Source organism: Halichoerus grypus, chromosome 3 (assembly GCF_964656455.1).
Source record: "Halichoerus grypus chromosome 3, mHalGry1.hap1.1, whole genome shotgun sequence".
Lineage (NCBI taxonomy): Eukaryota > Metazoa > Chordata > Mammalia > Carnivora > Phocidae > Halichoerus > Halichoerus grypus.
In genome coordinates this window covers 136,357,322-136,381,284 of record NC_135714.1, presented here as the reverse complement: position 1 = coordinate 136,381,284, position 23,963 = coordinate 136,357,322, and the positions used below count along the sequence as shown (strand labels likewise).

At 36.6% G+C, this 23,963-nt stretch overlaps 1 protein-coding gene across 10 annotated transcripts in view; it reads right to left on the bottom strand.

The window, feature by feature from the left end:
• RAPGEF2 (Rap guanine nucleotide exchange factor 2) overlaps positions 1-23,438 on the bottom strand; it is a 234,884-nt gene extending 211,446 nt beyond the window's left edge. For all 10 annotated transcript variants that reach the window (XM_078069378.1, XM_078069375.1, XM_078069379.1 and 7 more), the window contains exon 1: positions 23,102-23,438. In XM_078069378.1, coding sequence (XP_077925504.1) covers positions 23,102-23,170 — 69 coding nt within the window. In that variant the 5' untranslated portion in view covers positions 23,171-23,438. The remainder of the gene's footprint in view (positions 1-23,101) is intronic.
• Between the last annotated feature and the right edge of the window lie 525 nt (positions 23,439-23,963).

The window sequence follows — 23,963 nt, the reverse complement described above, 5'->3', positions numbered from 1 at the left end:
ACACAGATATACACTCAGCACAACCAGAACATCTGCATGAATTATTTTTGGATTTCAGAAGCACTTAAGAGTCCTGGAAATTTCACATTCCCAACCCAGCAATCTGCCCTTTATTCTGTAGTTGAAACTGTGAAATACAATCCTAAAATGGTGTTAGAGCTACATAACTTCAGATAAATAGTACATTTGTGCAAGATATAGGCTTATGAATCAATTCTTAGCATACCTGAATAAATGTTTCTCAATTCTGGTGAAATTCTAGTCCAATTAGCCCCTCCCTGAACAGTGTGGCCAGACAACAAAGTTCATTTACAACCAAAGACATCCTCATGGCCACAGCTAAAGAAAAGCAGAAGTGCCAGGAATGTTTTACCCTCCAAACTGTTAAGTTTCAAAGACTAAAGCCCATTCAAATCTAGTCCCTGGTAGCAATCTCCCAAAACTTTCCCCTGGCTTTTCCAGTCAGCACTGAAAACCAAAGCTCCCAGCTATGTTCTTATACAGAAAGGCTAAGTATAAAGTAATTTCATGTTGAAACTTCATAAGCAATGGAAATAAAGAGGCAAGCCAATTCTGTGATTCTGACAATCCAGCAGATGCCTGGTTGTGCTACTGCTGATGAGAAACGGTTACTTTCCCCCAATAAAGAACAACTTGAAAGGCCACATGCTAGCCCATTCTGTAAACCAAAGAACTCTTAACCAGACTTATCACTGGCAAAAATCTCCAACAGTGTACTTGAATATTTAAAAACAAACGAACAAACAAACAAAAAAACCCAACAAGCTAAGAACCAAAAACCAACATCAAATAGTTCAAAGAAGGTATCAGAGGATATCAAGATAATAAGTCATTTACATCCTTCACACAGTGTCTGGTAACAAAATTAACAATCAATAAATATGAAATGCTATTAAGACAGGCTACTTAAAAGGTATAGTTAAAATAACAATAGCCAACATTTATTGAGAGTGATCTATTTGCTAAGCACCTGAATCTAATTTTAAAAAGTAGACCTTCTAGCCCTACTCTAGTAACTGTAATAAAACTAGACTTTAGATCTGAAGCTCATCTCTAAAGTGTAAGTAACCTAATGTAGTACTGGGAATATAAAAAAGAAAAATATAAGCAAATCAGAACTTCATTTTGTAAAAGTCCTTATTAACAACATACAGTTATACCCAAACTTACTGTAGAGGGAGTACAGTATAGTAGAAAAAACATGGACTTTGAAATCAGACAATTATGTGTCCTTTAGCAAATTACTTAACCTCTTTGTAGCTCAGTTTCTTCACTGGTAAACTGAAGACAGCACCTCCTATTTAATTCAGTTGATTTTTTTAAAAAACCAATGAAAAAATTAGAAAACACCTAGTTGACTTTCAAGCACATAACTGACAATAAATGTCAATCGCTTTTCTGTATCTTTCCTCAGCTATTCTGAGTTATGCTCTCCCCGAAATATAAAATGAAGAACAAACACAACTCAAAGTATTTACATATTATTACATTGATAGGCAACCTGAAACAGCTAATATGGAACTTTCAAAAGGGCTGCATCATAAAAATCACTCTTATTTAAAGATAGTTAGAGGCATAATATAAAGATTCATTTACTGTTGCATCTTTTGATTTTGAACATTTATATTATGAAAGTAATTCAAGGGTGCCTGGGTGGCTCAGTTGGTTAAGCGACTGCCTTCGGCTCAGGTCATGATCCTGCAGTCCCTGGATCAAGTCCCGCATCGGGCTCCCTGCTCGGCGGGGAGTCTGCTTCTCCCTCTGACCCTAACCCCTCTCATGTGCTCTCTCTCATTCTCTCTCAGATAAATAAATAAAATCTTAAAAAAAAAAAAAAAAGTAATTCAAATTCCTCCTCAAATTCTTTGAAAACAGTCATGAGATCTCTATTCCACATTCTTATTCCTATTATGCAAGTTTCTGGCTATATGTCTAAGTTCACACAGCATTCATATTTAAGTACAAAATGATGACAGATCTCAATAATCAAAAAAGAAAAGAAAATTGCATCCATTCATAACATATAATTACAAAGATTTAGTCTAAAAATTGTATTCTGATAAACACTCTTAGAATAGAACATATGCACATGTTACACACATGGAAAGACTTCGCCACTTTTGAACACTTTTGAAAGTGAAGAATTTGGGGTTCAGCTTTTTTACTCAAAATAAAATGATGAAAACTATTTGAGATACATTGGTGTAGATGAGTTTTTACACTGTGGTTCTTTGAAGTCTGAAAATGCTTTTAAAAAGAAAAGTTCTTTATAAAACTCAACATGAAGCCTATGCTTCTAAAATGATCCAGAGAAGTATTAACCTGGACAACCAAATAAAGAAATAATTTGAAAATATGGTTTTACTGCCTACACACACCAAAAGGAGACATATTTCTATAAGTGCTACTAGCCAAATATTAAAAGGATCTTAGTCCATTATTATCTTTATAAATGGTTCACAATTTCTACTGGCACTAATATTTTGGCTGTGTGCTAGTAATGCCTTACACAGTGTAGACTTTTCCATTTGTGAAATACTTTCTCATATATTATACCCATTTAAGCCTTACACCACCCTGAAAAATAGGAAAGGCAGACAGTGTGCCCTATTTTACACAGACTAAGGCCAAATGAAAGTTGCCAAAGTCACACAGAGAATGAGTGGTATAACACCAGTCCTTCTTTTCTAGCTACTCTTCCTCATTAGAATTATAGAACCCAAAAATGAGTGGCATCATTAGAGTGACAATGCAATGCAAAATAATAATAATAATAATAATAATAATAATAATAATAATAATAATAGATAGATAGATAGATAGATAGATATTGTAAGGCATTATTACTCTCAGTTTTTTTCTTCTTGGATCTTAAAGAGATTGAATATATAATTTAAAATACTGTTGATCTAGCTTAAGAAAGGTTAAAAGGTAGATGAATAAAACAAAAAGTTCAGAATCCAGTGAAAGCAAATGGATACATACTGAAACTTAATCCAAAGCAACAAACTCAAGTCCAGGGCTTAGAAATTCATAATGTCATGCCTGGAATTCAGGTTTTACTTCTGACTTACTTCTTTGGCTGACACAAGTCATGGTGACTAAGTAAAATCTGAAGCACTATCACCTAATCAGGTAATTCTAAGAATCAACTGGGCACAGTCTTAAAATAATCATAAGCCTCAACTATGTTACAATGAAATAAAAATAATTTTCTAAGAGTTAAATTTTAAAACTGTACCAAATTGGGTCGTGCCCCATCAGTACTGCTTACTGAATTACAGAAGAATGTCTGACATACACTTCACACATTCAAATATTTATTAAATGCTAAGGTCTTTTAAAACCTCATGGAAATATAAATGTCAATAAGATTTCACCTTTAAGGAATTTTGCAGGTTAAAAGAAGAGATAAGATGTATATAGCTAATAATTACAAAATAATTACCAGAGGACAAATGCCTTAAAGAGATGCACAAGCTAAAAATAGTAAACATCCCATAAAGAAAAATTCAGCCTCTTGCTGAAGGGACCAGGAAAACCTTCATGAAGGAGGAAAAAAATTGGTTAATTCTTAAATGACCAGGACAGCCATGAGGGTGGGAGAGTAGCATTAAATGAAGAGCTACTAGCATGTGTAAAAAGAGAGGAAATCAAAAACTTCACTAGCGGGATGCTGAAAAGGCCTGAGAAGGACGGCAGTTGGAATGGAAAGAAGAACTAGAAAGGAAAATAAACTGTTTTCTTTCCTCAACTCCACAGTTAGCTTTTTACAGAATCAGTTCAAACACAGGAGCAGTTTACTCAGAAGATAATGCGAGATTATTGTTCTCTGTGGTTACAAGTATCATTCTTGACAATTACCATCCACATGAATGGGTTCTACTTGACAATGAGAAATGAGGCATCAGGTTTTTCCTCTAAAATACCATCCTAAGTAAACAGACCCACAACAGCATTTCTCTTCTCGTACTTTTGATCTTATAATCAACTGAGAAAAGTAAAAATGAAGGGAAATGGAAATTAGGACCTAGCCTATAAGCAGAGAGGAAGAAAGATAAGCATGGTACATAAGTATGTATTTCTAATGTAGTTATTTTCATAATCAGCAGAGGGGAGTGATTATCCAATAAATTACGAAGAACATTCTAAGAAACTATTCTAATCCTCTGAAAGAGAAGACAGGGATTAGGCATTTTTTTAAAGCCCTGGACAAAAAATAAATGACATTTTAGCCTATTTCATATATAAAGAAAACTGTAAGATGTACAAAAGACCAGATTTTAAGGCCCAGATGTTATGGGTGAGATCTTTCTTCTCATTTTTCCTAAAAAAAAAATTCACCCAACTTGATGAGAATTATGGACTGCTTTCCATCAGACTTCCAGAGTTATAGGAGCTGCTAGTTTTTTGGGGTTTGGGGGATTTTCTTTCTTTCCTCCATGCTATTTTGTTGCAACCAATTTGAAGGTAAGTATTGTTCTCCTGAAAACTGATTCAATATGCTTAATATCTACTCCCTTTTTTAAAAAAATCAAAAGTAGAAATATACAAAATATTGTATAACATGTTTTAAAGTTTTAAGTTAGTTTTTGACCCTTTCAGAAGACTACATTAATCAGCTGAGATCCAATTATTTTCATAAATAACTGAGATAACACCTCAAGAGATAAAAATTGATTACCCTCTAAGGAAAAGTAGCTGAAGGAGAGTAAACACTAAGAACATTTCTATTTGGGAGTGAGGAGTTCTGATACTATGTACATTGCGATAATGTTTTCATTAGTATTTTCTACAAAGTTTCCCCTTAATGCTGGCAAGACACTGTTGCAAATTTGGAGGGGTATCTCCCTCCTACACCACCATTAGAGCAAATGCTCTCAACTAAGTAATTTCACTTCTAACCCCCCAAGTCCCATTGCAATAGTCTTTTCTTTAATATATTTGATATAATTTATTACCACAGATGTACAAGTTATATTAACTAATTATTTAAAAATTATTTGTGTAATTGCAAAGAAATTAACAGCTACTGAAGACAACCCCATAGCACACTACAAAGAGGAATGATAAACTCATGCAACTTTGGTTGGGTGATAGAGAAAGGTAAACAACTTAATAAAAAGTAAACAGTTGTATCTCTGAGTCCAATTTCAAGGTTTAGATAATATGCTTACAGTAATTTTAAATAAGATAAAGTAGCAGTAAAAATAATTCTTCACTGCAAATTAAATAGAAATTAGGGTATCTTTGAGTACAACACAAAGGTGCATAACTGAGCAGAGCACCCAGCATGCACCAGGGACTGGGGCCTGATATATCCGATAGGCTTACAGAACTCAATGATTTCACTTTGTTTTGTCTTTTTCATAACAAAAGCCTAATTCAGGAAGAAAATTTTATTAGAAATTTTCATCTAACTCCAAATTTCTTGAAAACCTGGAAAAAAGTTTCTAAAACAGACACAGTTTCCAAAAAGTTAGGAGGCTGGAAAACCGAAGACAACAACCTAGACAAAAAAATATCCTTCATAGGAGTGAAACTGTATGACTCAGAAAAACCATATTGGGTGAACACTAACAGATAAACAAAATAAATAATGCATATTATATCCACTGTCTTTAAGATGTTTTGTAAACAGTTATGTTAATAATACTATTATGGAATAAAGTTTCTTTTCTCCTTTCAGAGTTTATTTGTAAAGATCACAAAGAGCTACTTTATTAGAATGATTAAAAGTCCTACTCTTTGTCTGTCTATACATAGGAAGAAAAAATAAGAGATTGACAAAGTAGCTTTGTTTTTGCTGTTTTAAATAATAGTGAAACTATGCTGGGGTGAGTCCACTCCTCCTCATTCCTCTGTGTAAAGATATCTCTTCACACTGAAATGACTACAGGCTTGCAATTATAGAAGACTTACTAAATCCTTGAGCCCTAAAATCAGTGGGAAGTTCTCACTGAGTGCCCAAGAGACAACCTAGGAAAGAAAAACTTAATGTTTTTAATGCCACCAAAAAAAAAAAAGGTAAAATAATAAGAACCCATATTCCGTGCCCCTACCTCTCTTCAAACTCCTCTTTAGCTTTCCTGACAAATCAAATTTCCTCATTTACTTTATCCTCACAGTCAATGGACTGTAAGATGTTATTCCTTTTTTGCTGTTGTTCTGTTTTATTTTGATTCCAGTATAGTTAACAGTGTTAAATTAGTAAGACATTATTCTTAACATATTCTAAAAAAATAACATAATCTAATATAAAAGTCATATATCATGCCCTTACACCATAATTGATCATTCATAACAGTCAAAAAAAAAGAAAATAATACAGTCGTTCATTTCAAGTATAGTCCTGAGCTACTACTGGTCCCTCTTCCATCCAAGTTTGTCTGTTTCATTTCGAACTGATATAGATCCATCTCCATGTAATTTCTTGTCCAGTCTAGTTGAAGTGTATGCCTTAATCATGTCAAAAGCCTTAGCTGTCCTCCATGACCTTCACATTCATCCTAACAGTACAAAATTATTTGTCTTCAAGCACTATCTTGACTCACTGCCTGGATTTAAAAGCTTCCAATGATTCCCCACTGCATATCGAACAGACTAGAAATTCTTAACCTAGCATGATTAGATGTTTCAAGCCTGTAAGCAAACCAGAAATCAGTGAAACACATTTTTTTGTAACCACTAGGGCAGTCAGCAAGATATTTCTTAAGGAATATATGCAAAATATGAAGGAATTAACACTTCCAGTATAACGAAAGAGAAATATGTAATTAAATGTTCCATCACAAAAGCAGAAAGCAGCCTTGCTAAGAATTGGTGAGTAAACTTATCCCACAAGTAGCTAGCTTTCTAAATTCTCAGTTTGAATGGTTCCTAAGCTTTTATTGTTATTGTTGGCAAAATAAACAGCTAAAATAATTTATTTACGAAGGGGTTTAAGAAATAGAACACAAAGCTCGTGGATTAAGAGAATTGAAAATCAGTGTTTTCATTTCCTGTGTTGGTGAATATATCACCTTCATTCACTAATAGTACAGCATTTATTTCTAAGGTAACAAATTTGTTTTCTGTCAAACAAACAAAAAAAAAACTTTCACCAAGTTATCATACAATAAATGAAGATATATGATATGTGCCAAGAAAATTAATTTACAATATGGGGGCCTACTCTTTAAAAAGTTCCTAAAGTTTTCATTTTATGAATTGACTAGTAGTAGACTATGGACTAGCAACTGTAACATTCATAATTGTAATCCTTGAAGAGTTCAAGCAATTAACTGACATTTCCTAAAAATCACTGTACACATAAACAAATTCTGAGTTAGAAAAAAACTGAGTGAGAAAGAAAAATAATGGTCAGGTGACTTAATGTTCTACCAATTTGATACACATTTCCAGCCTATCTTCTTCATTCTGAAGTTTTCTAAACTGTACAGCAGACCATTCAAGAAAGTTAATTATTTAATCAAATCTGCTCAGAACTACATTATAAACAACTCCAAAAGAATTCTGCATTATCCCTGAGACAAATACATATTTCAATTTAAGGCATATAATTAGAAATAAAGACATTTTTGCTGATTATATTGCTGTTTTTTTTTTTTAAAGATTTTATTTATTTATTTGACAGAAAGAGAGAGAGCACAAGCAGGGGGAATGGCAGGCAGAAGGAGAGGGAGAAGCAGATTCCCCGCCAAGCAGGGGAGCCACCCAGGCACCCTATATTGCTATATTTTTAATAGAAGCAGCCCCTCAAAATTATAAAATACACTCTTTTAGCAAAGTTTGGTCCACTCCTCACCTTATCAAATATTAAAAAGGAAATTTCCACTTCTCTGAGGTTTAACTGATAACAGTACTGAATAGTCACCCCACACCCACACTCTTCCAAAAGTATCTGCATTTTCACCTAGATGAAGGTCTAAGAGAAAGGGCAAACTTTTTCTGTGAAGAGCCAGACAATAAAAGGTTTTATGCTTTGCAGGCAACACTGTGTCTGTCAACTCCTAAATTCAGCCTCAACAGCATGAAAGCAGCCAGAGACAACAGTAAAGAATGAGCATGGCTGTGTTCCAATAAAACTTTACCTACAAAGACAGGCTATAGGTTGAATTTGGTCCAAGGGCAATAGTTTGCTCACCCTGATGTAGACGATTAAATTTTCAAGTTTGCTGGCTCTGTCTCCGTTGACATGGAGACATTCACTCAACTACTCTTGTTGTTTACTTCTTCTACTCAGGAGTCCAAACTAGATCAGGAATTTTCAACATTTTTTTAGTGGTGAATCTCCTTTTTCTAATAAAAATTAAGTGTGCAAGCTAGGCTACATTTCCAGGCCTCCCAAAAGGTCCCTAAGAAGCCTCCCAGGGCCCATCTACAGGTCTGCGGGACAATGATCAGCTGATCTCTAAGGTTCCACTCAATACCAAGAACCAATATTGACATGTTTTCCTCACTGTCACCTTAGGCATCATCAGAAAATGAGGGAAGCATTCTGTGGATTAGGGGCCTTCCAGATTCTCCAGAAATCACACTCTCTCCTTCCATGAAGAGAGCAGTTACATGTCAAAATTAAAAATAAAGAACTGGTGAAAAGTAGAAGACAATGAAGTGAAAGTTAAAACACTACCTATGTATTTAATTAATACATCTCTTGCTAAAAATTTATAAAAGAATTTACCTACAATAAGTTTTATTACAGCTTACTTTTTCTTAAAGTTTTATACATCAAATCTTGAGTAAGATTTCAATGGAGTATATTTAATCTATTCTTGACATCACCCCTTAAGAAGTTAACAGATTTGCATGTAAATCATTCTACAAAAAAATAGTCTTATCTATTAAAATAGGGCAAGGCTAGGATCTCTACTTAGTAACAGTTCGTCAGCAAATTAGTTTTAGATGCTAGAATCGCATTTAATTTTATAACTTAAGTCTGTCATTAATTTAAATTACTGTTCCTGATGATAGTCAAAAATCTCAAAGTAATAAAAAAATTTGCATAATAGGACAAAAATGTCACAGGAGCCCAGAAAAAGAATTTATACCCTGTGTTAAATGCCAGTGAAAACATCATGTAACTGACAGTTTAAAATACTAGCACCAAAGTGATTAAACTCACAGGGAGGCAACTGCCTGATACTCAATAAAAATAATTTCATTCCACAAAGGTACACGTTTCTATAAAATAGGAGGACTTAAATGTTACAGAAACTGAACCAAAAATTACTACTCCTTTTCAGCTTTTATTCAACTTGCTATTAATATAGAAGTATATAATTACTTTTCCCCTGTATCTCAAACTCTCAGGAAAGATCAAGTCATTAAACATTTATTAGCTCAAATTCTGCACCAAAGGGCACACCAAGTCCTGAGCTTTAAAGATGGATAGTTAAGTCCCAGACCAGCAAGCTCTCTAGTTAAGTCGATAGACACAGTGCAAGCTAATCCATTTTAAATGAAATGGGGGTCCTAAGTTAGACTAAAATTTCAGGCATTTATTATGCACTCACCCCACCCAAACAAGAAAGTTATGAAAACATAGACTATTTTTAAATGACAAATAGCCAGGACTCTTTCCAATAACATCTCTATCCATTAGTTTCTGATAGCAAATTGTTTAACTGACCTCACTATACATAAGCACCATTTATCTATATAAAATCTTGAATACTACCATAAAAAGCTCATAACTAAACAGAACAATTGCTCTAAGTTTTAGTATCAAAGCTAGTTTTGTATAACATTCATTATCAAACCATTTTCCTTAAAGACATAAGTTTATAAGTATGGATCCAACAAAGTACAGAAAACTATTTAAACAGCTATCTTTTACAAATGTTTTATATATAAATGTATATATTTATAAAGTGATGATTCAACTTCTAGGAGGAATGACAACTGCAACCTTAAAGTCACAGAAACATGACAAAGTATTTACTACATGTAGTAATATAAGAGCACACAAATGGAGCACTTTAAAAAAATGAAATAAAATTTCTGCAATTTTAAAAATAGAGTAAATTTAAAGCAAAAGTAACAAGAAATATAAGCCTACATTTAACTTTAAATCAATATGTATATCAATAGTTACCACTTAGAAATAATTACATTTAAAAGTTACATTGATAGTCAATAAATATAAATAAATTTTTATATATTTATATTTACATATAATGCTCACCCACTGGTATTTTTATCTCTATTTTCAGATAAGAGATTGCAGTTCAGGAAATTAATAACCATACACCCAGTAAGTGAACCAAGAAATTAAATATATCTGTATGACTCCGTAACTGTAGCTATAATAACATAGCTGTATATTCCAGTAAGATTTTCAAAGAGGGCTCCTGAGAATCACTGCATCAACTTACTACAATTATCCGTTTCCTATGCAAAGTAAGTTGGATAAATACTATCAGCTCACAGCACTCATTCATCTGAATCTCTCTCTTTCCTGCCTTTCTGTAATATGGAGGTTTAAAAGCAAAATACTCGAATTTCCAGCTTCCTTTGCCACCAGTAGTCACGTGACACAGCTCTGGCCAAGGACTAGTACCAGGAAAGGGTTGTCCTTCAAAACAAAAGCACTCTTACCAAGAAAACATTCTCCCTTCTCTCCTGGTTGGTGGTACAGCTGTCATCTTGGGACTTTGAAAACTAAAATCACTTCCTAAGTAGGCAACTGAGCCAGCTTCCTTAATGACACCCTTGAGCATCTGCACCAATCTTACACCACCTACCCTTAGATTTCTTATTGTGTGAGGAAAATAAGCCCATGGCTAAGCCTATGTGTATAGTTTTTGGTAACCTGTAGACTAATGCAATCCTAACACAATTTATGCTATGAATCAAGCCTATAAAATTGACTCATGTTACAAATCACTTTGGTGAATTAGCCATAAGGCATACTAATGATGAAAAATTATCTAAGGGGAAAAAGTAAGATCAGATAGTAAATGAATACCAATTATTGAAAAATAATAATATTAATAATAAACATGAAAATATTAAACTACTATTATTCTTAGCTATTCATTAAATTATTTATGCCAGAGACTGTTACAGAACTTTCATATACATGAACACATTTAATCTCCACAACGATATGAGGTAATATTACCACACACAGCCATTGTAAAATTTTCATCAATTCTTGACAAAAACAATAATATAATAAAACAAAGCTATATTTACTTATTCTGAGGTTTTCTATTTTTACATTAAAATGTCCTTTCTTTCATGAAATGGGAATAGTGGAGAACAAGTTTATATTCATCTTAACATAGTTAGCAAAATGAGTGACAAATCAATGTCAGTGCCCCAGTGTTTTATGAAATTTTAATAGTCCACGAAATCCAAAGGCCTGAAACCCACTGAAGTTAAATAACCTGCCCAGGACAAAAGAAGTTTGTTTGACACCCAAGTCCAAGATCACTAAATACACTAAATGAAGTCAAAACAACTATTCTGTGAACACAATTAAAGATATAAATGTAGGGGCACCTGGGTGGCTCAGTCGTTAAGCGTCTGCCTTCGGCTCAGGTCATGATCCCAGGGTCCTGGGATCGAGCCCCGCATCAGGCTCCCTGCTCTGCGGGAAGCCTGCTTCTCCCTCTCCCACTACCCCCTGCTTGTGTTTCCTCTCTCGCTGTGTCTCTGTCAAATAAATAAAATCTTTAAAAAAAAAAAAAAAAAAAAGATATAAATGTATAACTACGAAGGAAAATAGCCAGCCCAGAATATATAAAGTGGGAACAAGGACTTCTAAAGTGAAATGACTTTATCATGTTACCCCCCCCCCCCAGTTTTCTCTGTGTAATGTAGATTTAAACCATACCAAAGAAATGGACTCAAGATAGGAATTCCCACTCATCCTAATCACTAGGTTTGGAGATTCACACTGGGAAGAACTTTTGGGTCTCTTCCTACATTGCCTGACTCTAAAAGAAGTTTGTGGTTTCCCAAATAGAAGGAGTAGGAGCAGGTATGCAGATAAAATTTGCCCCCTGAAGTTTGCTCCTCCATTTTTTCCAGTTCTACAAAAGTAGGGGGATCAAACATGAATGAAGATTAGAAACAAAACTGAAATGCAGTCAAATTCTTACCTCAATTCTTGGCATTTTATGCTACTGCATTTCATTATTTTAAACTCTTAACTTTTTAAAACTCATCTCTAATTGGGAATATATAAATTTGATCAGTTTCATAATATTATAAATAATGGTTTATGTCTTTATAAGTGAAAATAGTAAATACTTTCAGACTTAAGTTTATTTGTAGTTTTCTCAAATGTTAGGGTCCCATATTTTTAATCCAATCTTCCAGTGCCAATTTGTTTTAGAAGAAAAAAATATATACAAATACAGCATGCATTCTCCAGTATTTACCATAAATAGAGGAAAAGTAGATGGCTAATGGAGGGAAGGGGGCTGGGAAAGTGGATGGATGGTGGAGTTTGGCTTTATAATTGAAATACAAAGGTGTACATATGAAGGAAAAAAATACTGGTAAAGATATTTCTGCTTTGAACTGATTTTTTTTTAAGATTTTATTTATTTATTTGAGAGAGAGAAAAAGAGAGCACGAGCAAGGGAAAGGAGCAGAGGGAAAGGGAGAAGTAGGTTCCCTTAGCGCTAAGAAGGGAGCCAGATGAAGGGCGCTCAATCCCAGGACCCTGAGATCATGACCTGAGCCCACGGCAAACGCTTAACCACTTACCTGACTGGGCCACCCAGGCGCCCTGCTTTGAACTGATTTTAAAAGAAATTGTTTTTTTTTTATTATTATTCTAATTAAAAAAAAGTCCTAGAAAGTGTATTGACCGCACTCAGTTTATATAATATTATCACATCTGTAGTGGTAATAGTGCCTATGACCAAACTTCTTATACACACCCTTGCCTTTTCCTTCCATCCACACCCTCACTCCTACAAAAAGTAGTAATTTAAGTAATTTTTTAAGTTCACAGGAAAGCAGGGAGGGGAGAATCTACACCTTTATTTTAACCTAGACTGACTTCCTTAAGCTACTACCACAATTTCTTTTCTATTGTGATTAACGTACATGGAATATTTTATTTCCTACATGTTTTTTCTTATACCAAATACACTAATCTAAAATTCAGGACTGTGAAACATTCAAAACTGATAAAATACACTGCATCTTGTGAATGTCTACAAAATTCAGACAGGAATAAAAATGAATAGTTAAAAACTTATTTTAGCTCTTCATGTCCACTTATCTATTAGTTCATGTGCATGTTTTAAATTTCTTCCAACTAATATATTGCTTGGAACATGTCATTAATGATCCAATGCATACAAGACATTTAGCTAGAAAAGGAACAGGCTCTTCAGTAAGATTAAATCATTAATCAGGAAAAAGATTATTTTTCAAAATAAATATCTTTCAAAAAGATTATTTTTCAAAGTCACAATAAAACTCCAAAAGCTGCCTTTTTTTTTACTTTCAATTTTAAAATAACTTTAGAATAAGAAAGTTATACAAAAATAGTTCATAGATCCTATATACTCACCTAGCTTCCCATAATTTAACAAATAAAATAACCACAGTAAAATTATCTAACTGCTCAAATTTCACCAATTGTCCTACATTATTAACTTTTTTTTTTTCCCCTGGTCCAGGATCAAATCCAGAATGTCACATCTCATTTGTTTATCACATTTCCTTAGTTTCAATCTGTAACAATTCTTCAGCATGTCATCCTTCCATAAACTGGACACTTTTGAGTACAGTTATTTTGTAGAATTTCCTAAAATTTGAGTTTGTCTAGTATTTTCTGACATTAAGGTTGAAGTATTTTTAGTAAGAATACTACACAGATGTGCCCTTCTCAATGCAGCATGACGTTGATATGCCTTCTCGCTGGTGTTAAAAAGAAACAACAGGTGCAAAGTGGAGTCACTTGTGCTAAACCCATGTAACCAAACCGAGGCTTCATAATTAACCTAATGGCAACTTCAACCTTCTCCAGGAATTTAGTAACTGGTCCCCACCAATGAGGTAGTTTGCCACACAGACCCTTTCCATCCCCCAAAGAAAGATGAAGTAATCTGCTCTTTCATTATCCCCTTCTCCCTTCAGCCTTCCATTTTCTAGAGCTTCTGCGAGCTCCTTCCTGTTTGCTAGATGGGATGCTACCTGATTCATGAATCATCCAATAAAGCCAATTACGTCTGCAAATTTATTCAGCTGAATTGTGTTATTTGACAGTGGTAATATAACTTTGATTCACCTGGTTCATTTGGTGTCTACCAGTTTTCCTCACTATAAAGGCACTGATTTCCCCTTCATAATTAATCAATCTTGGGGAGATATTTTGAGACTATGCAAATATTCTGAGGATATCTGACACAGATTTCTTTTTTTTTAAGATTTAATTTATTTGAGAGAGAACATGCACGCACCTGAGTGGTGAGTGGGGCAAAGGGAGAGAATCTCAAGCAGACTCCCCCGAGTGTGAAGCCCAACCCAGGGCTTGATCTCACAATCCTGAGATCATGACCTGAGCCGAAACCAAGAGTCGGACCTTTGACTGAGACACCCAGGTGCTCCTCTGATATATGTTTTTCATATTTTCACCCACTAATTTTGACATCAACTGCGTATTTTTGCTTACAGCAATTATTGCTGCGATTTTCTATTTCCATTTTTTATAAAACTTTTTTTTTAATTTATTTATTTTTGCGTGTACACGGCGGGGGAGGGAGGAAGAGAGAGAGAATGAGAAGGGGTAGGGGCAGAAGGAGAGGGAGAAACAGACTCCCTACTGGGCAGGGAGCCTGATGTGGGACTCGATCCCAGGACCCTGGGATCATGACCTGAGCTGAAGGCAGACATTTAACTGACTGAGCCACCCAGCGCCCCCTTCTAAATTTTTTTTAAATTGGAATTCTACAGTAACAAAGAGCTGTCTCTCTTCTTCCCCCATTTACCTATGTATTCAATTATTTACTTACATTGGTATGAGCTAATGGATATTTTTTCCCCTAGAAGGTTATAACTGATTTTTTCCCCTAGAGGTTATAACTCATTTTTATTTTGTTAAAACTGTCCCTGATTTGACCATTGGGACACCTTTATAAAGATATTCATTAGACTTTCTTTTGAATTGTAAAAATGTCACTTAGGGAAGATCAAGTTATTTTTTTAAATGAGGGATCACTGATAGGCTAAAGCTAGCTTTACCACTTCCATTATGACCAAAAAAAATATTTTTTTTTTATGTTAAGAAACTATATATACTGAAATATCCCAGATGTGTTGTACTATCATAACTCTTGCTCATCCATGACCTTATAATCTTTGGTCATTATTTTATACATATCACAGAATTTTCTCACCATTGTCACTATTTAAATCCACTTTACCTGGCACTCCCCAATCCCCAGATACTACCGGTATTTCAGGAAAACAGCCCAAACCACTCAGTGACAATAGTAGAAATTCATTTTAGCCAAAAGGTAAAAAGCTTTATTTATGCTGAGTGGGAGCGGGGGAAAAAAAGTCAATCCCAAAGGTCAAATATTGTATGATTCCGTCTGTATAACACTTTCGAAATGACAAAATTATACCAATGGAGAACAGACTAGTCCATGCCAGAGGTAGGGTCAGGGAATGATTATGTCTACAAATAAGGGCAACAAGAGGAATTCTTATGGTGATGGGATTGTTCCGCATCCTGACTGTATGAATGCCAACATCCTGATTGCAGTATTTTAGTCTCACAAAACGTTGTTAATGGGGAAAACTGGGTAAAGGTTCCACAGGACCTCTGCATTATTTCTCACAACTACATGTGAATCTACAATTATCTCAAACTAAGAAAATTTATTGAAATAAAAAAAAAGATGATGAGTTTTGACAAGAGTTTATACTCAGGAGAAATTAGATTACCATCATCGTGCCTCACCCCTTTAGATCTACTGATTGCTAGGTAACTTCTCAGAAAGTTACTATCAGGCCTCTTTGGAATAACCAGCTAATGACTAATTCTTCTTTAGAGTCTCTTAGCAGCTTTTATGTTGGGTAGGAACAAATACCAAGAGGTAGAGAAGAACAGGAAGATGCTAATAAGGGCCAATATTATGGTGAATGTTGGTTTGTCAATTTAACTACCAACAGGATCAAAATATACATTTTTATTTCATTTAGCTCATATTAAATATTTGAAAAATCCTAAACATCCATAATTTATGGTTTTCAACTTTTAAGAGTTGAACAGCAAGAAAAAAGAGGGTTTAGTTCCAATGACAAAACAAAGTTCCCCTTCAAGTCACTAACACCAACTCCTGTAAAACACTTTTTATGCGTAAGGATGTGAAAGCACAGAAATGGTGGACCCAAGAGAATTTAAAATGCAAGGACTAAACTTTCCACTCCATAAAAACCCCACCATAACCACACGAAAGGTAAATTCTTCCACAGATTGAAGAAGAAAAGGAAACACCTGAGTACAGCAAGAAACACTTAGGGTAAATAGTTCAGTAAGTAGTGGTTAATTAGCATGTGAGACCACAGCTGTTTTTTTTTATTTTCCTGAAAAGATAAAAAACAAATAAAGTAGCAATCAGCTTGTTTTTCTCCCTACAAAGGCTGATATAACTACTGAACATATTTTGACTAACTATATATATTCAATCTCTGACAAAGCTACAAAAGAGCAATAATATGTACTACAATTTGCTTTTCCTTCCTAACTTACCAACATTAACTAAATGGTACAGGGGAATATACATCCCAAGTGTTCTCAAACACTCACTATAATCATTACATTGTGCCATCATAAGTCACTTGTGAGTTTTTATATAAATAAATCCTTTTTTCCTGCTTAAATTCAGATAATCCTCAACTCTTCGAAAGGGCAGAATGCTTAAAAATCACATTACAGGGATGCCTGGGTGGTTCAGTCGGTTAAGCATCATCTACCTTCGGCTCAGGTCATGATCCCAGGGTCCTGGGTTTGAGCCCTGCGTTGGGCTCCTTGCTCAGTGGGGAGTATGCTTCTCTCTCTGCCTGCAGCTCCTCCTGCTTGTGCTCTCTCTCTCTCTCTCTCTCTCTCATAAATAAATAAATAAATAAATAAATAAATAAATAAAATCTTAAAAAAGTGGGGGGCAACCCTCTCGGGCCCCTTCCCTCCTCAGGAGCTTTGTACTATCACTTTGTTATCACTCAATAAACCTTGCTTTGCTGCCCACTTCAAAAAAAAAAAAAACCCACATCATTACAAATTAAGAAATAAAATATTTAGCAAAACGATACGATAAATCAAATATTTCATATTAGATTCCAAAATGTAGATGTAGAAGATACCAAAGTTTAAGGAAAAAACAGTATAAGATAAAAAAATTTCAATAAAAAATATATTCAACAACTTAGAAGTTTTTCCTATGAACTAGGAAATGTCCATCATAACCACTTGCCATGGGGCGCCTGGGTGGCTCAGTCGTTAAGCGTCTGCCTTCGGCTCAGGTCATGATCCCAGGGTCCTGGGATCGAGCCCCGCATCGGGCTCCCTGCTCTGCGGGAAGCCTGCTTCTCCCTCTCCCATTTCCCCTGCTTGTATTCCCTCTCTCGCTGTGTCTCTCTCTGTCAAATAAATAAATAAAATCTTTAAAAAAAATAATCACTTGCCATGATCAGACTGTAACTGGCATAATGTGCACTAGTTTGATACAATGAGTAGCTGATAAAGATATGCACACATTCAGTCAGCCTGTCCAATAAATTCTACTACTGCAATAATTCTAGTCCCTCTCCACTGTGTAACTCAGGCTACCAACCATCTCAAGCCTGAAGAACAGACAACAGTCTTTAACAGATTTCTTGGTCTCTGCTTACTCTCCTTCAAAACACAACCTTCTATACTCCAGTGGAATCACTTCTCATCCCCTACTCACTTCCTTGGCTCCAAGCACACAGAACGAAGGTTTACACCTATTTTCTTACAACCATGTGTGCTACTTCTGGAATATCCTGCATGTCCCCTACTCCACTGGTGGGTAACTTCCTACTCCCCTGAGACTCAATACATGCTTGTCTAAGTGTTGGCATAGGACATGTCATCTAGGAAGTCCACAGCCTCAATGGCTGCTATTGCAACTAAAGAATCACATCCTACTTAAAGGATACAATACATTGGTGAGTTACTGGAGGGACAGAGGTCTCATTTCATCTTTGAATTCCCAAGGCCTGATAAAAAGTATTTCATTAAAATGTGCTACAATAAAAACTACTATTAGACATTGCACTAAGTAGTAAATGTACTTTCTTTCACTTAATCCCAAAACAACCTCAGGAAGCTATTATCCTCATTTTACAGATAAGAAAACTATCTGGTGCCAAAAATGAGGTGAGTAGAGGGAATGGCCCATAAAATTTAGATATCAAAGAACTATCAGCACATTTCCCTATCTCTTTAGCCTAGATCAAAGTTACTCAGGTAATTACAAGTCTTTTTCACTAAAAAGGAAAAAAAAGTAAGTTTTCAAATGAGTCAAGCAGCAGTATGTGTCTTTAAACAGTTATTTTATTTTTACCTCAGATAGTTAATTTATATCTGAAGTATAACCCACTGTTACTTTACGTGACTTGAATTTCAAATATCAGCAAAGGCAGACCTACTGTTATCATTTATTCCCCCCAAAATCCACTTGGATAAAGTTGTTTTCAGGCCCACAGAAAAATTAAAAACCAAAAAACAAAAGTGAGTTTTCTTATGAATCAAGGAATCTTTGATCTCGAGAAATAGCTTTACAATGACAGTATATCCTCCCTTTCTTATTAAAGGGCAGGACCATTAATAAAATGATAGTGATCGAAGGTTATAGTTTGTTATTTTACATCCTTTCTTGAAAGGAAAAAAATGAAACAAGTTGGCAACCGAGTAGTCCACTTCCTTTTCTTAGTTTTATTTTGTTATTATTTTTTTGTAACTGTTCTGTTAAAGGCCAGGGCCTGGGAAGAACTGCATTAAACCAGTCCACATACAGCACTGCAGTTGGATAGATTCATTTTGAAACTCAGCCAATATATGCAAAGCTAATTATGGAACTGTTAATTACTAAATGTTTAAAAGATTATGTTAAAACAACTAAGTTTCTACCAATATCACAAAAAAATGTTAATTTTTACCATAAATTTCAAAGTCACATGCTAATACAGTTTGAAATTAGTATTTCAGTTATAAATATGTATATGTTTAACCTATAAATTCAAATATCATTATTATGAAAGGTAAATAAGTGATTGTTGCTGAACAGGAATTAGTGAAATATGATTTTCTAAACTGCACAAAAATCATTCAGTTCTATCTTTTGAACAAAAACTACTTCAGAACCAAATATTTATTACTAGAGCCCCAAAATTTGCTAAAATATAATCAAAGTATAAGTTGTCAGATGAAAATATGAAACTGCTCATAAACAATGATAAAAAGAAATTCAAATGGAAAATGTAACTGTAATAAACACAATTCTTTCACTAGATTTTAAAGTCAAGTATTTACCAGAGATACTCTTTTGTGCAGATTCTCATAATTTAAAGTTCTCTAGGAAAACGGTATTTTTTCAGTCCTCTCATTATGAATAAGTGACTTTGCAAAGAATGAAGTCCTACACTGTTTTGGGCCCTCAGCTGACAAATTCATGAGTTAACAACTAAATCAAAAGGTTCAAGAGCCAAAAAAATTTTCAATAGTGAAGGACAAAGTAATATTATTAACTAGGAAGAAATGAAATGGAGCTGTTTTACACATACCATTTTTAAAAATAACTTGTAACTGGCTAAAAACACATTAAATTAGATCTTGAAAGAAAACAATTCAGCAATAGATGCTTCACCTGAAAAACTAAAAACATGCATTTAAACACTCTACAGAAGCAGCTACAAAGGGTCTGAACTCAACAAGTTAATAAAATGGTTTAGAAAAAGCATTTTATTGTTTAAAGCCTTGGGGGATAAAGCTGTTTGTAATTTATTTACATCTTTTACTTTACTAAATTGCTTTGGTGACCAAGCTTCTCATTTAAATGATTAAAGCATAAACCCAAATAGTTTAATAAAGCAATTACTTAAGAGTCCTGTTTTTCAACATAGGTGCATTGAAAAATATCCAATAGAACATTTACTGTTCATTATTTTCAAGGGGTTTGTTATTTAGAATACAGTGCCCCATTGACTAAAACTTAGCCAGGTTTCCAGACACATAATGTGGGACACACATAGGATCAAAGATTTTTTTCATCCTTTCAGAATATCAGGTGAAAGAGTGACAGCCTCTTAAATCTAGGTATGCATGATTAGGCTAAAAATTCAGGTGACTTTTTTTTAATTTCTCCTTACCATTCTGCCTCTCTAATGACATGGCTAAATAAAATGGGTTCCCACTTTCCAGGTGTGCTTGAAAGCTCCCTAATATGCAAAGTCTCCGTGTTTACACTGGGACTCTCCCCACCCTCAAATTCTCCTCTAGCTAACGTCTTAGGTTACACTAGCAACATCACTATTAACTTCTAGGCAATGGATTGACCTAAATACAAAACTATGTCTTCACAGAGTTTGAGAGAGAAACTGGGATGGTAGAGATTAAAAAAAAGAAAACCTGAATTTAACAAAAAAATTATATATTTCCTCTATTCTTTTAAAGCATTCCTTTTGCCTGTAATGAGAATCATATGAACTCCTTTATCGAGTCTATCCTGAAAAACAGAAGGAAGCATGACAGCAAAACTTTCCTAATTCATATCCTTCTGTTTGTGATATCAAGTTTATTTAATACATTTGCTTTCCTCGTATTACAAAATTCTCTCTAGCATTGACAAAAGATGGTAACAGAAAAACTTTCAGCACTCAATATAGTGAGTGCTTACATTACAAAGCACTCAATATAAAAAGCACCTTCTACCAAAACATTTTTTTTTACTCTTGAGTACATTTCAAACTTTTAGAAGATTGTTTTTAACCAGCCAGGTAAGGTTGGGAAAACATTCACATTTCAAGCTACTTTCTCCTGAAAACAACAATAAGCAAACATGGGGTTTGCATTAGTAATAACCAAATGAATATCAAAGTTAATAGGGCTGACACTTAACAATGTTCAAAATGTTTGGTAGCTTTCTCTATGCCTACTTTTCCAATGAAGGTTTGGTGGGGGTAAATGTGCTGCTTTCAGATTATCAATGAAGCTTTCACGTTGTGGTGTTAGTAGTAACCGACCCACTTCTGAATCAGGCCAAGTTCTATGCTAGGTCAGTTTTTACTCTATTCTACACAACTGGCAGGATAAGAGGAAAGTTTAACAGTTCATTTATTTGGCACCATCCACACACTTTCACAGTGGAGGTTTTGTCTCTTCCAGTCTTGTTTGTTGACCCCACCCCCCCAACTGATAGTAGGTTTCAAGTCATTGCTGTTCTAATTAATCAACCGAAGGCACAGCTTCCCCCCACTCCCGCTTTAATTTCCACTAAAGGCCTATGACATCATTTTCTAACCCGCCTTGCTAGGTTCTAATATTCTCAACTTGTGTGATTTCATTTGGTACTTCAAACACTGAAAGAAACTGAAATATTTCACTGAAATTTGCTTTTCCATCACACTACCACGGAGAACGTGCATTTTCGGATGCATTAGACTGATTCAATTTACAATTTTAAAACAAACAGTAGAGAAGGAAGGCACATGGGAGGCAGTGCAATGCCCAGGGACAAGATCAAAGCAGGATACTGCTTGGTTTTGATAAAATAATCCTATAGAATTGGAACTTTCCGGAAATACAGTGAAATGAATATTCTTGTACAATTATCACACACTGTCCATTCTTTTGGTAAATATGTGCAACCTATGATCCCCCAGATATGATGGCTCCATCAGGAAAAATGAAAAATCAGAAACGGTACCAGGTGCCATTCTTGGGCCTTGTCCAAAGGCAGCCAGTGGAAGATTCTATTTTATTCTGTTCTCCCCACATTAAATAATAATAATCAACATCAGAGAAGGAGAGCATTTGGGTTTGAACAGATGGCATCCAACACCTAACAAGCGAAGCAACTCTTTCAAGCATTAGATCCTAAATGTCTGATGGTCCCAAGGATCAGGAGGGCTTATTTGTCTTAAGAGGGTTGGCAGCAGGATCCCCTGTAGTCACCATCCCAATGCTTAGGAATATGCGTCATTAACCAGTCAGCAACTAAAAGCTTAAAAAAAAAAAAAATCAAAGCACCACATTTTTATACAATTTCCCCCTCTCTAGTCCAACTTGAGACGACCAAATCCAACACCATCTGCAATCGCTCCACTTAAAGAGGACAAATAAGCCTGAAGGTAAACGAATGTATATAAAGGTTAACAAACTTATCTAATTTTGACAAGGTTGTGCAACACCAAAAGAATCCGCAGGGTGCCCTTTCCGGGGGTGTATTTGAATATGCTCTGCAGTTATGCCTGCAATTTAAACTCAAAGCACCAACCTAGCTAATCAACTTTTCTTCCCCTGCACTGGAAAGCTGCATCCCTTTTTCAAAGAAGCAAAATAGTAAATATACAAACATCTCAATATTTTACTTTAGAAGGTCAAGACGGATTTGTCTTTCGCAGAGCCATACAAGTTTCCTTCCTACACCTTTTCAAACACCACGGAACTCTGAAGGTAGAAGGGGCCACATGCATGGGAAGGAAAGGGGCCCTGCAGCCAGGGTGGCAGGAGTAGCTGGTCATGGGGAGGTGAGTCCCCCCTCACCCCCAAGATTCAGAAGCTCCAGGGTACGACTGGGAAGAGGGGAAGCTAATTAGAGAATTCCCTCCTCCGCGGGGCCAAACGAAGGAGGAAGGTCAGTAATGGGGAGGGCAGCGAAAAGAATATCGAGGAGAGGGAAAAATAAACCCAGGACGACCAGGGGAAAAGATTCGGAGATGGGATGCCATTGAAAGTTGGGGGTCCTGATGGGAGAAGTGGGGTGCGCGGGGCCAACTGTGTCAGGAAGGGGGGACGGGGACAGGAAAGGGCGCAGCCGGCGAAGCACAAATCCAGCCAAGTCCCGGCGGGTCTCACCTGGGGGGTCCTCTCGGCGGGGTTCTTCATCACCGCTTGGCGGAAGCTGTTATCCACGTAGGACGCCATCTCCCCCCGTGGGCCGGGCCGGGGCCGCTCCGCACCCTCGTCGGCCTCCTCCCGGCCCAGCGCAGCCGCTGCCTCCGCCCTGCGCGCTCCGCCTGCCTGCTCGCCCGCCCGCCTGAGGCTAGTAAGCCAAACCGCGGCGGCGGCGGGGCCTACGGGGGGGCGGCTCCGCTGGGCCCGGCGGCCCCGAGCGCGGGACGGGCGCGCAGGAGACCCGGCAAGAGAGCGAGGCCGCGCGAAGGGGGCGGGTGGCGCGCAGCTCCAGAGACCCGCGGCCCGGAGGGTCCCTGCGGGCGCTCGGCGGCCGGGAACTCCCCTTCCTCCTCTTCTTCCCCGCCGCTCGGCCGGGAGAGGCTTCCTGGCGCGCCCGGCTCCCTCCGGGCCTGGCTCGACACGCCTCCCCCGGCTCCACTCGGGGGACAGTGGCGTCTCCTCCTGGCCCCGGCGGGCCTGAGTTATTTTTAGGGAGGTACTAGCGACTGTAAGGAAGGGAAAGGCTTGCAGGCAGACGGGGCCTCCTCTCCCCTCTCGCGCGGAGGGTCGCCCCCTCCTCTCAGGGGCTCGCCCCGCCGCCCGGGAGTCTCCGCGAAGCACTCGGATCTCCCGCGTCCCTAGTCCTCGGGCACTTGGGCGCCGCAGCCGACGTCGGGACGACTGGCTCAGGTCCGGGCGCTGCTTAGCCCGATCGTCTCCGCCGCCGTGCCTGCCGCTCCTAGTCTCCGTCTATTGGACTCGGCCGTCCCTCCCGACTGCTGCTGCATCCCCCCGGGCCGCCCCGCCGCCGCCGCCGCCGCCT